This window comes from Perognathus longimembris, chromosome 1, assembly GCF_023159225.1.
Source record: "Perognathus longimembris pacificus isolate PPM17 chromosome 1, ASM2315922v1, whole genome shotgun sequence".
Taxonomy (NCBI): domain Eukaryota; kingdom Metazoa; phylum Chordata; class Mammalia; order Rodentia; family Heteromyidae; genus Perognathus; species Perognathus longimembris.
The window spans coordinates 28,554,242-28,567,166 of NC_063161.1; the positions used below are offsets into that span (position 1 = coordinate 28,554,242).

Consider the following 12,925-nt stretch of genomic DNA (forward strand, 5'->3'; position numbering starts at 1 on the left):
CCTATCTAGTTCACAAATACTAAATGTTTTGCAATGTTTGCACAGCAGAAATAACACATAATGCTAGTAGTTGTGTCTAACATGGAAATCGCTGCCTAGGGTAGTGATTATCAGATTACAATTAATTGTTCTATTTTGTAGGTTTGATTCTTGTACATAATGTTTTGTATTCTTTAACAATTGTCATCTTTAAAATGTATCCATACTTTAAAAATAAGTCCTAATATATATGGCCCAAATTTACTTTAGAATAAGAAATAAATTTGGCCAACCTAAAAATCATTATGGGTAAAAATCATTATTGTACCAATAACTTTTTCTCAGTACATTTCACCAAAAGTTGCAAAATAAGGATTGTGATATCAAGTCATTTTGACACATTTTTACGACATGGAATTAATTTACATGTTCTCCATGGAAGAATAGTTTTGATTGAAGAACTGGCATGACTCAAGTTTTCTGCAGCCTTTGGGTCCACTTTAATTAAATCTAAAAATTACCAAAATCCACCCTGAAGGATAATTTGGCCTCTTTTTAGTTACTTAAGAATTAAAACTACAGCTATTTAATCAAATAGTGAGAAAAACACATTGATTACTCTGAGATACAAGAAGTCAACAAAGATGTCTCAAGGTAGATAAAGTATAATCATTAAATTCAATCCATTAGATGACTATCATTTACTCTTTGAAATTCCTCCTTAGGTTTTACTTCTATTTTAAAAATGCAACTTTATTGTTCATTAAAGTAAGGACACAAAACAAACAACACGATTACTTATTGTTTCTAAAGTATGTGGTCATTACCTCATTTCAATTATGTTACCCCTTCCTAGACAGGAGGGTAGTGCAAATGCTTCTTTTCTTTTAAGAAATGCCATTGCCTATATTAGTTGTTTAAGGGGAAGTAGGAGATTTTTATTCCATATCTCCTGATGGGAACTATACCAGTGAAAGTCTGAATGAATTCTGTTTATATATAAAATCTTCACTAAGCTGTCCTTTATAAAAGCCATTGTGAAATTTAAGTATTAGTGTATTAAGTATTAAGTGTAGTCTTTGTGTTTATCCTATAGAAATCACATGAAAAAATGAAATGTTTCTACCTAAGATTAAATAACATTAAATACTTGGGATCTAACATGTTTTGTTATAATTAATCTAAATAGATGAAATACCTTAGAATAAAGAAGAAAATTTCAAAGGGAAGGGAGGAAAGGAAACAGGAACCCTCGAGAAGGGACATTGGTGACTGTATTTGTGTTTTAGTAGTCTCTCAAATATAAGGAAAATATGTTTGTGTTAGAACATTTACTCATGACTTACAGTCATCTTACTAGTCATTCATATCTTTCCAAAAAATTAATTCCTGCAAAGGACACCATGAACTGTGCTGAGTTTCCTTTTAAAATAAAATTGTGTTTCTTCTCTGATTTCTGAGAAAGCTCCTCTTTGTACTAAAAGTGACAGCAATCATTGCTTTATCAAAAGGTACGTTACAACTGAGGGTAATGAAGTTCTAGATGCTCATTTTTGTTCTGAACATGAATTAGCATATTTTAATGAAAATTTTAGCTATTCTCTTAACTTTCCATTTCCCATTATGATTATAGCATCTCTATTTCTATATCTGTGTAAGTGAAGAAAACGGACAATTCAGTCAATAATCTAGACATTTTCCATTATTTTCAGGATAAGTGAGTTGGAAGGTAAAATCTTCAGGTGGATGACAATCCAATGTTTATTCAGATTTATGAATCAAATAGGTACAGTATTCCTCTTTAAAATGAGAAAGAACAATTTCTTTCATGGAAACACTAAATGTTTTCACTATTACCACCCAAGGCAAGAACTGAATGCTACAGTGGTCTTGAACAGCAACAAGTCTTAATTAAAATACTCCAGTGAGGAATAAGGGATGCTGATCTCTTTCTAGATCCTCCACAAATTCATTCTCAAGAATTTAGAATTAGGATTTAAATCAAATAGGAAAAGAATACTAATATTAAATATCAAAAGAGGAATAAATTACTAAACATCTGCTGTTGGGAACACAACTGACGCTTGAATAACAAAAAACAAGATGACAATATAAATAGATTGACTTCAGAGCTCCTTCTTAAAAACCAAGTCACAGGACCTATCAGTTTTTATTCATAAGTTCTAGATGCTACTTAACATGCCCCTATCTCATTTCAAATTATACATCACAATTTCTAAGTAACTCATTCGTAAACATACAATAATGTAATCAAAGAGCAAATTCATGAATTATTCATACATGTAAGGAAAGCTCAGAAAAGTTTGCAAGTGTATAAAACACATAAATTTCCAAGTTAATAATAAGGAAGAAGAGCCCTGAAGGAAACTTGAAATGTGAAACAAAGTATTCTTTGGTTAAAGCTTAACTTCCCAGTAAATATTATCTGGTGTTTGCTATTGTATTTCATAGGGAAATTTGGGATAATCTATTAGATATGTAAATAAAGAAATTCTTATATTTGTTAGAGTTATCAGTTTTTTCCTCTTCTATAATTTATTATTATTAACCTTTTCTCTTGATAATTTAACATTAATTTAAAAGATCACTTTAACCAAAGGAATAATTGCAAAGGCTGGACTTTACAAATATAGAAATATATATTTTGAAAATTACATATATATATTTGCAAATAAATGAGGACTGTAGCTACATTTGCAGTTAGTTGTCTACATCAGCTAGAATGTTTTCTGGTTTTGTTTTTTGTTTTGGCAGTACTAGGGTTTGAATCTCAGAGCCTCAAGCCTGCTCAATGCTTGAGCATTTGAGCTGTACTTTTAACTCTTTGCTTTCAGTTATTTTTCAGGTAAGTTCCCTCTTTTTCCCAGGTGACCTCTTAGTACCTATGCTTTCTGTGCATCTAGAATTAGAGGTGTGTACCACTACACTTCTATTATACTAGATGACAACTAACATAATATTTCACTAATTTACTAATATATATCCTGAGCTAGCTTTAACTCAAGTTCCTCCTGAATAGCGTGGAGATAGATACATGTATGCATGAATGAAATTATAATTTTGTTATTGTTATTGTTTTGTTTTGTTTTGGTCAGTCATGGGGCTTGAACTCTGGGTCTGGGTACTGTCCCTTAGCTCTTCAGCTCAAGGCTAGCACTCTACCACTTGAGCCACACACCACCTGCATGAAATTATGTTTTAAGTACAAAATTACACATGCAAACTGCTCATTGGTATGTATTAGTGTGCTTTCATTGACTACAGTCCTACATAGTTCCTCTCCAAATAAGTTTTAAATGAGATGGAAGAGAAATAGAATCAGTGTCTTTATTGATGTAAATTCCATGTTTACACAAGTCATGAGCAGCCATTCCAACATGATCACAATGACAGGACATTGACTCATGTACCTCTTCATTCCCTCTGAACAATACCTTAAAGAAAAGGGAGGGGGGAGGGGGGAATGAAGGATGAGGTAACAGTACAAGAAATGTATCCAATGCCTAATGTATGAAACTATAACCTCTTGCCTAATGTATAAAACTATAACCTCTCTGTAATTCAGTTTGATAATAATATATATATAAAAGAAAAGTCACAAATCCATGGGAGACCTCATCAGCTTCATATACAGATTCCAGTAAGTTCTAAGTAAGCCTGAGTATCTGTACATAGCTACATAGAGCCTTATGCACAAATATCAATAAGAAAAAGTAAACCACAGTTTCATTTTAAAATGTGGTGGTTCCCTTCAGAAAGCTTCAGCAAAGTAAGAAGAAAGAATGAAACTATTTTGTTATTGTTTTGCCTGTCCTGGGGGGTTGAACACTGAGCCTGGGTGTTATCCCTGAGTCTCTTTGTGCCAAAGGCTAATTCTAACACTTGAGCCACAGCACCACTTTTAGCCTTTTCTGAGTAGTTACTGAAGGTAAGAGTCTTGCAGACTTTTTTGCCCCAGCTGGCTTCAAAATGCATTTCTCAGATCTCAAGTCTCCTGACTAGCTGAGCCACCCATGCGGGCCAAGAATAAAATTTTGAGATAAGCATTTAATTAAAGTTACTCCATTTTGACTAGTTAAGAGAAACCATGAGGGCTAGGAATATGGCCTAGTGGCAAGAGTACTTGCCTCATATACATGAAGCCCTGGGTTCAATTCCCCAGCACCACTTATATGGAAAATGGCCAGAAGAAGCGCTGTGGCTCAAGTGGCAGAGTGCTAGCCTTGAGCAAAAAGAAGTCAGGGACAGTGCTCAGGCCATGAGTCCATCGCCCAGGACTGGCAAAAAAAAAAAAAGAGAGAGAGAGAGAAAACATGAAAATCTTCTTAATGCTTATAAGATATTCTCGAGTTCATGGCCAGGATAATAACAATAAAAGTTTCCTTAGAAAATAGAGCACATGATAATAGTATAAATACTACTCAGAGACAATTTTTATGACCAATACATAATGGGAATTTTTCCCAACATGTTGTATTTCCTAAAGAGATACAAATCTGTACTCAGACAAATAATGTATCCTTTAATATATAAACCTTGAGAGAAAAAGAAACACTTTCCAATTTCCAGTTATGTTAGAAGAGTGTTTCTTGATCTGATCATTTATTTTATACATCATACTATCAGTAATATAGAAAACACACTTTCCAAAGATATCATCCAAGAAAATAATATAAGCAGTATCATTTTTTGAGAATTAAAAGATCTAATCTAATTAAACTTTGGTTCTAATTATTGGTTTCCAGAATATTATCATTTAAAAAATAGAAGCAATTTTTACAAATAAATCTCATTGGTTTTCTAAATCAAATTTGAAAGTCTTCCCTCTTTACTCAGTGTCTACTGAAAGCATTGATATAAAAGCTTTGGTCCAACTCATTGAACTAACTAGGACCAAACTAAACTATATGGACATAAAGTTGAACCATACTCCCATAATTCATGGCTACTTTCATTGGTTCAAGTGGGTAAAATTCAAACTCAGTGAGGCAAAGAATGAACTATCCACTCTCATATGCATACAAAGTCCATTTGCTTGTTTCTAGATGATATTTTACCTACTTACAGTGAAATAAAACAAGTTAGCAAATAAATAATTACATATATTTTGATCATCATTTTGGAGACAAGAAAATTTTCTTCTTTGAAAATAAATCAGAGCAAAGTATATTTTTGTCAGACATAGAAAGGGTGTAAGGTATGATTATATAAGATGAGGATAAGCAAGAAGAACTCCAAGAGAAGGACACAAGAGTACTTTATTGTGGTCGTTACGTTTAATGTTCTAGGTGAATTTCCTTTGGCATACTCCACATGGTTGCTGTATATGATTTTGGTACACTAGATATTCTATATATACTTACCCGAGCTAGGGAAGGGAAAAAAAATGACAGAGGGTGTAACAAATATGACAAGAAAGGTACTCACTATCTTAGTACGTAACTCTACCCCTCTGCACATCACCTTGCTAATAAAATTTAATTAAAATAAAAGAAACGATGTCAGGAAGTCCTATGATAGGAAGAACCCTGTAAAGAACTGTTGTGAGATTCTTGCCCTGGGTGGATAGGAGAATAAGGGTGGCAGAAATGAATGATGAGGACAATTTAAATCAGGGAAGACGGTAATGTGAAGCCACAGTGCAAAGGCAATGGTAATATCGAATATAGGATAAATCCAGAAGACACCACAAAGTAATATCTTTAATTTAGTAGCGTGTTGGATACAAGAAACATGGAAGAAAAAATCTTTAGTGCTTTGCATTATTTCACCGATGATAGGGTGGCCTGTGACACCTATGAAAACATTATAAACAATACAATGATCACAAAGTTGCTTATCGCAACTAAAACAAGAACTAACTGCATACTAGTGATTGATGGCTATAGCTTAGGATTTCTCCCAGTCACTGCAGAATTTTTGAGCATTTCAACCATATGAATGCGCAAGCTTGGGAAATGCTCACCTGTTTGCCACCAATGGTCCAGGACAGGTACTCTGAAGACATTTTTGGACCATTCCAATGTCTCCACATCACATCTTTCTCCAGCCACAAATAATGTTTTGAACCTGAATGTAAAGGAGACAGTAACTTAGAATTACTACTTGGAAATTAATCTAAATTATTTCATTTCCACTTGAAATACATTATTGAAAAGAATTGCATAAGTAATATATCAGGAGAAAACAAGAATTACCACTGTTCCATAATGTAGAACAGTGAGAGTTGTTACTTGTTCGGGTCCAAATGTAATCTAATGTGCATCACAGCAATGGAGTGAGCTATTTCCAAAGCAGAATTCAAGTACAGAGGCTCAGTGTTTAAATAAAGAGCAACTGAGTTGATCTTTGTAAGGTATCTGTCATACTCCTCTTTTGAACAAACATGAAAAACTTTTGCCTCCTGACATAACCTTGCTAATTTTAGCTCAAAATTTGATGGCTGCATTCTCCTGAAGATTATAGTCAGAAATGCATTCACAAGGACTAGCTAAGCGAATAAATCTGCTCATAAATATGACACTGATTTCAAGAGCATATTTCTTTTATTCTGAGGACATACAGAGGAAAAAATGTGAAAGTAAATGTCAGTGTGTTCTCCTGGGTCATAAAAGCTCTTATCAAAAATACATGATTACTAAAGAACAAAGGAGAATTAAGGTCATTAGAGAGAGAACCATGCCCCAGAATGGGAAGAATGAAATGGAAAAACCATTTCAATAAGCATCATTTTACATGATTGTATGATGATATGCTCATTGAGCCTTTGTGATCCTCTCCTAAGAATATCCTCCTTTGGTCTCATTATGTGAGTGTTTAAAGTCTTGTTTATCATGTCCAAGTGTAACTTTTACTCTTGATTGTGTTTACCAAAATCAACTCCAAGAAATGAACACAAGGTGTTGTTTTTTTAAATTACTTTATGTGGAGATTCTTTTTTTTTCACCTTTTGTTGTTGTTTTTGATTTCTGTAACTTTTGTCTTAAATGTAAGTTTATCTGATTTGAGGAAGGTAAGGTAGAGCACAGAAATGGTGAGAAAAAGAGTGAACTAATGCAGCTGTGATACTCACTAGACACTATGTTGAAAATGAACTATACAACTTGATGGGGAGGGAGGGAGACGGCTGGAAGGAGACAAAACTGGGAGAAAATGAGGGAAGAGGTTACACTGTTCAAAAAGAAATATACTCATCACCTGACTTATGTAACTGCAACCGCTCCGTACATCACCTTAACAATAAAAATTAAGAAAAAATAGATCTTGCCAGGCACCAGTGGCTCATACATATCCTGTTAGCTACTCCCTTAGCTACATCTAGAGGATTGTGGTTTGAGGCCATGAAACTGTAACCTCTCTGTACATCAGTTTGATAATAAAATTTTGAAAAAAAAAAAAAGACAAACATGTTTGCTAGACTCCATCTCCAAAATAACCGTCAGAATGACTCAATCTCCAAATTAATCATCAAAATGCAGGACAGGAGGAATGACTCAAGTGATAGAGTGCCAATCTAGCAAAATCAAGCTTCTTGGGGAATAAAAAAGCACCCCCCCCCCCAAAAAAATAGAATTGGTTTGAATCTGGTAGAGATTTAGTTGAAGAATGGCTGTTTTACTTCCATGGTTAAAGCCCTCATGGCCTGTCTTTCAAAAGAGAGTGTATACACGGTGTATACTGGTATTAGAAGTAGGAAATTGAAAGGGAATACCAAAACTGAGAGACACAGGGTAAAAAAAGACAAACAACTACAAAAGCAATACTTGCAAAACTGTTTGGTGAAAGTGAACTGAACACCTCAAGGGGGGAAAGGGAAAGGGGGAGGAGGGAGGGAGTATGAGGGACAGGGTAACAAACAGTACAAGAAATGTATCCAATGCCTAACGTATGAAACTGTAACCTCTCTGTATATCAGTTTGATAATAAAAATTTGAAAAAAAAGAGTGTATTTATGAGGGATAAAATAATTATCATCAAAGTAAAAAACCATTCAACCAACAAAAAGCTTCCTGCTTGTCTGGAGCAATGTAATCTGTGACTGAAGATAGCTTCTTATCATACCATTTTATGAACATTCATGGAGATTCAGATAATCCTACTTCTATGCTCCAGCCACATTCAGATCCAGCTATAAACATGCCTCCTTGAATAGTGATTTGTTTCTTCTCTAGTTTGCTTACTATATTGAACTCTAAATTACACTGGAGCATTCATTTTTATAACCCTGATAACACTAAGATCTATGGGGATTGTAAGTACTTAAAAGTTGTTAGATGCTCAGAATAATGAAGTAAAGAGGTGGGAGCTGGCAAAATTTATGACAGCTTGACTCGTTCTAACTAAAAAAAGAGGAGCATTTAAGTGTATAGGAATTGACAAGAGTGCAGTGTTTGAAGTAGCAAACAGTGCCGAAATGGCTATTTTGGAAAATTTTGAGTACTAGTAAAGAAAGGTCCTAAGAGCAGCCAGTTGGCTTTTAGGGTTTCCATCAGTAGCCTGGGAGGCTGAGCAGGGATAACACAGCCTCCTCCCCATACCTCCTCCTGCAATGCAGGAAAGGAGGAAAGCAGGGGAGGGAGGCAAACTCGGTGCTAGAAAGGGTTACTGGGAAAACTTGGCAAGGCACTAGTGGTAGAAAAGTAAGGTGGGAAATAGAAAAGGAATTGAAGTCTTGAGGAAAATAAAAAGTTGTTGAAAGTAAAGTCAGAAAAACAAGATGTAGTTCTGAAGAGAAGCAATTTGAAACTTAGAAATATGTGTCTGTTCTGAGGGACGATTTTGTTTATGATGACTGTAAGATTGTGGAAAGACGCTGCAGAACATAAGACTGTGTTGCTAGAAAGGCTATTGCCAAGGTATCAAAGATCAGTTTGTACTTCAGCTGTAAGAAGAGGACTTGTTGTCAAAGGATAGTGCAAATGGGCAAACAATGTTACAAATAAGGGACATGAGCTTCAAATGGGCTACTGCATGAATAATCATCAAATTACAATACTAACTTTTACATCTTCTCTAAGCTTCAAAGATAATCTTGGCCTCAGAGCTATATTTTGACCTTAAGGGGGGAAGTAGCAAAATTGTAACTAAAAAAATCCCAGTTACCAAGAAGTTACTGAAAAACATATTACTTAATTTCTAAGAACAAATGAACACTACAACTAATGTCTACACTAGCAATACTACTGACAGATTTTTTTTTTTTTTACCAAACTCTATACTTAATTGTTTCAAAGAAAGGTTTCAATTTAAATTGTATAAAATACCACTTCACACATTTTCTATGAAGGATCATCATCTGTTAAAAATTTAGCTAATATTTGAAAAATTTTAAATACTAGTGTCTTAGTAACATTAAGTCAATTTCAAGGGCTCAACAGTCATTTGAAACTAGTGTCTGATATATGGGAGAGTCCAGTTTTATGGGTAAGTTTGAATACATGAATGTGTGGATAAAATTCAGCTGATCATAATTCATGGAAAGATCCATCTTTCCTCAAATTTTAGTACTTAACATATGAACAAAGTGATAACATATAATATCCAAAGTAGATAAAAATAATAGGGAAAAATTATGTGCAGGTAACTTAAGCACCTTTCCACAATTTTATATACAGTAAAGCATAATTCGAGACTCAAATGAGCAGAAAATTAAGCAGGAAGAAAACAGATAATTGATATGTTAAATTAATTTCAATCCAAAATAAAGGAATCTACGTGGAAATGAAAAATAAAAACAAATATGTAGAATTTTTTTCAAGTATTAAAGCAGCAGTAAAAAAAAAAACAAAAACCTGAATATTTCTTTCTAGGTCCATCAACTACCCAGCCAGTAAAAATCATTCTTTATTTGTGTCAACAGAAGTTACCTAAAAATAGAACATGTCAATGCTACCTCATCAAATTTCTCTTCATATGACAGATCATCATGTTTTTCCAACTGTATCCCTGGGGTGATGTCTTTATTCTACCTGATTCTATTAGCTTCCCAGCAGAATTCATATTTGAAATGCAAAGACACTGGTGTTAATACTGCCTATGTACTTGCTTGCCAGGTCAATAGCCAACTAGCACGTCAACATCCCAAGGCATCTGAGAACTGAGAGGGCATAGAGAACTTCAGGCATCAGGACCACAAAGGGAAAAAAGTGTGCATTAAACTTTTTTTTAATACTTTCTTATGAACAGTAGTTTAGAAGTTCTAAAAAAATTAAAAAAAAAAATTTGACCAGGGCTGGGAATATGGCCTAGTGGTAGAGTACTTGCTTTGCATACATGAAGCCCTTGGTTCGATGCTTCAGCACCACATATAAAGAAAAAGCCAGAAGTGGTATTGTGGCTCAAGTGGTAGAGCGCCAGCCTTGAGCACAAATAAGCCAGGGACAATGCTCAGGCCCTGAGTCCAAGCCCCAGGAATGGCAAAAAAAAAAAAAAAAAAAAAAAAAAGTGTGACCAAAAGGCCTAGAGCCTGAAGACTTCCAGATATTATAATTTTGGGAGGAAAGGGAAATTGAACTTAAAACCTAACAGAGAATTAGATTTGTAAAGTGTACAGTTCAGTGTTGAAACTGTATCATAGGTTGGTGAGAGATGACAGTAGACATTATTCCTTTGGTATGGACAACAATAAGAGAGCCTTTATTCTCTTCATATTAATGTGTGTTTGGCCATGGGCATAAACATATTCAACATTACTAAGTAGTTCCAACTACTCTCAACAGCAGGGGGAGCAGTCTTGACAGTTCACACTTTTATCAGCAAGCACAATTGTTATTTATTTTAATTTTTGCTTCCATTTTGGGAGTGAAATGATATCCAGGTAAACTTATCCAGGTGAATATTCATTTTCCTGGGTAACATCAAAGATGTCTTAATGTTTTATTTCATTCTATGGTTTTTCTCCATGAACCCAATAGAATGTTATACCCTTTTTCCAACTTTCTATTGCATTATTTATTTATTTAGTAAGTTATAAGATGCATATGTATCTTATATCCTGACTTAAAAATATTTTCATTATTTTAATTAGCTGTACATAGGAGATGCCCTTAAACAGTTTATGAGTATGACACATCTTGCTCAATGTCACCTCTTTCAACATTCTCACCCATTCTCCCCCTTACCACTTTCTTCACTTTTCTTAATTTTATAGAATATAAATTGAATTTTGATTGTATCTCTCCCACCCTTCTGTCTAATTCTTTAAAGGTTTTATATGTTTCAAACTTCTTCTCTTGGCATTCAATGTTTATTTCTTTGTTTATTCTTTCAGTAACAATTATTCCATTTAATGTAGTAGAAATATCATCATTATTTTCATTAATATTTTAAAATTCATTCTCAAAATAAATCTCTGTGAGAATATATTAAGTATCACCTATATTTTGTTTTGAAAGTATTAGGTTTTTTAAAATTATATAATTGGAGCATTTTTAATCCAGTTACAATATATCTTTGAATGTGCCAGATGGTAGGAAAGTACTATATGTAACCAGTTGTCTCAGTAACATTTATGTAATATCTACCTTGCACACTGGTGTTTGTTTTCGCTACTTCCAGTACTTGAATTCAGGAACTTATGCCCTGCCTCAGCCTTTTCACTCACAGCTGGTATTAGAGTACTTGAGCTATAGACCAACTTTCACATTTCTTTTTTTTTCCCCTAGCTATTTGGATATTAGAATCTTGAAGACACTTTTCTTCCATGGATGACTTCGAACTGAGCTGCTCAGATTTCAGCTTCCTAAATAGCTAGGAGTACAGGTGTGAACTTGTGTAATAATAGAAAGTCAGTTTCCACAGAAATGTGGCCATTTATTAAGCTGTTATTCTATTGCTTTTCTTTTCCCCAACACTAGTGTCATAAGTAAAAGAATATTATAAGGAGATTTGCATATGTATTAGGCCTCCACACTCATATCACATAGACCCAAGGCTAGTCATTTACTACAGTCCTGGGGACATTTGATCAAGTTCCTCATATTAGTTTTGGCTTTTTATTTAAGTGTAACATCCCATGATAATTCTATAGAAATTAATTACATAATTATTTCTTCATATTTCTTCAATGTTTGCCATTGCTAGATTTTATGCTTGTCATCCTGTATTTTTCTTTTCTTTTAGTTTTTGTAGCCCATACCCTCTACCTACATCTATTTTTCCCTAGTGAAAGGAAAGTCTTTGCATTTCAAGCTCTCTTTGCTTTATCCACATGAAAAATATATGTATTTTCCTATTTTACCCTTACAATTCAGTAGCAATTTTATTTTGATAATTATCCTACCTCAGCACGTTGAAGGTCCTATTCTATTCTGATATTTATTGGCATTGGTCTGACAAACCTCCGGTGATCTGTGGAGTCTCTCTGGTATTTTATTCTTAAATTCAAAATCACATGCCAAAGTGAATTTATTTATATGTAACCTGCTTGGTATGTGGACAGTACTTTCGATCTAGGATCCATTTTTCTTCAATTCCATAACATTTTTAATTACTGGCTCTTGAACTACCTTTTTATTTTTAAATTTTAACCCTTTTGCCATTCTTAATTGTTGAAATTCTTATTAAAAACACTTTTAAATTATTATCCCTTTGAACTTCCTAATTGTAATTTTAGCATTTGCTTTACTCTATTTTCCACATTATGGGTCATTTCTTTAAACTGTCTTACCATTTTTTAATAATTTCTATGATTATGGCAAAATATTTATTTTGTTAGGTTTATACCATCCATTGCACTTTTATTTTATATTTGTAGTCATATGCTTTCAGTGTTTTTATGTAAAATGTATACTCTGCAACTTTGATCATAAAGTCTGAATTGATTATACCATAAAATTTATTCCATATGAAATGAATCTGTTTTGTTGATTTTATTAGCTTTAAATGTCTTTGTACTTTTCGGGAATTTTGTTTCCATGCTCTTTGT

General features: G+C 33.6%; 1 protein-coding gene across 2 annotated transcripts in view; it reads right to left on the minus strand.

Annotated features, from left to right (window-relative positions):
* Positions 1-12,925, minus strand: part of Acss3 (acyl-CoA synthetase short chain family member 3) — a 135,172-nt gene that overhangs the window by 44,317 nt on the left and 77,930 nt on the right. For both annotated transcript variants that reach the window (XM_048358951.1, XM_048358946.1), the window contains one exon: positions 5,966-6,069. In XM_048358951.1, coding sequence (XP_048214908.1) covers positions 5,966-6,069 — 104 coding nt within the window. The remainder of the gene's footprint in view (positions 1-5,965; positions 6,070-12,925) is intronic.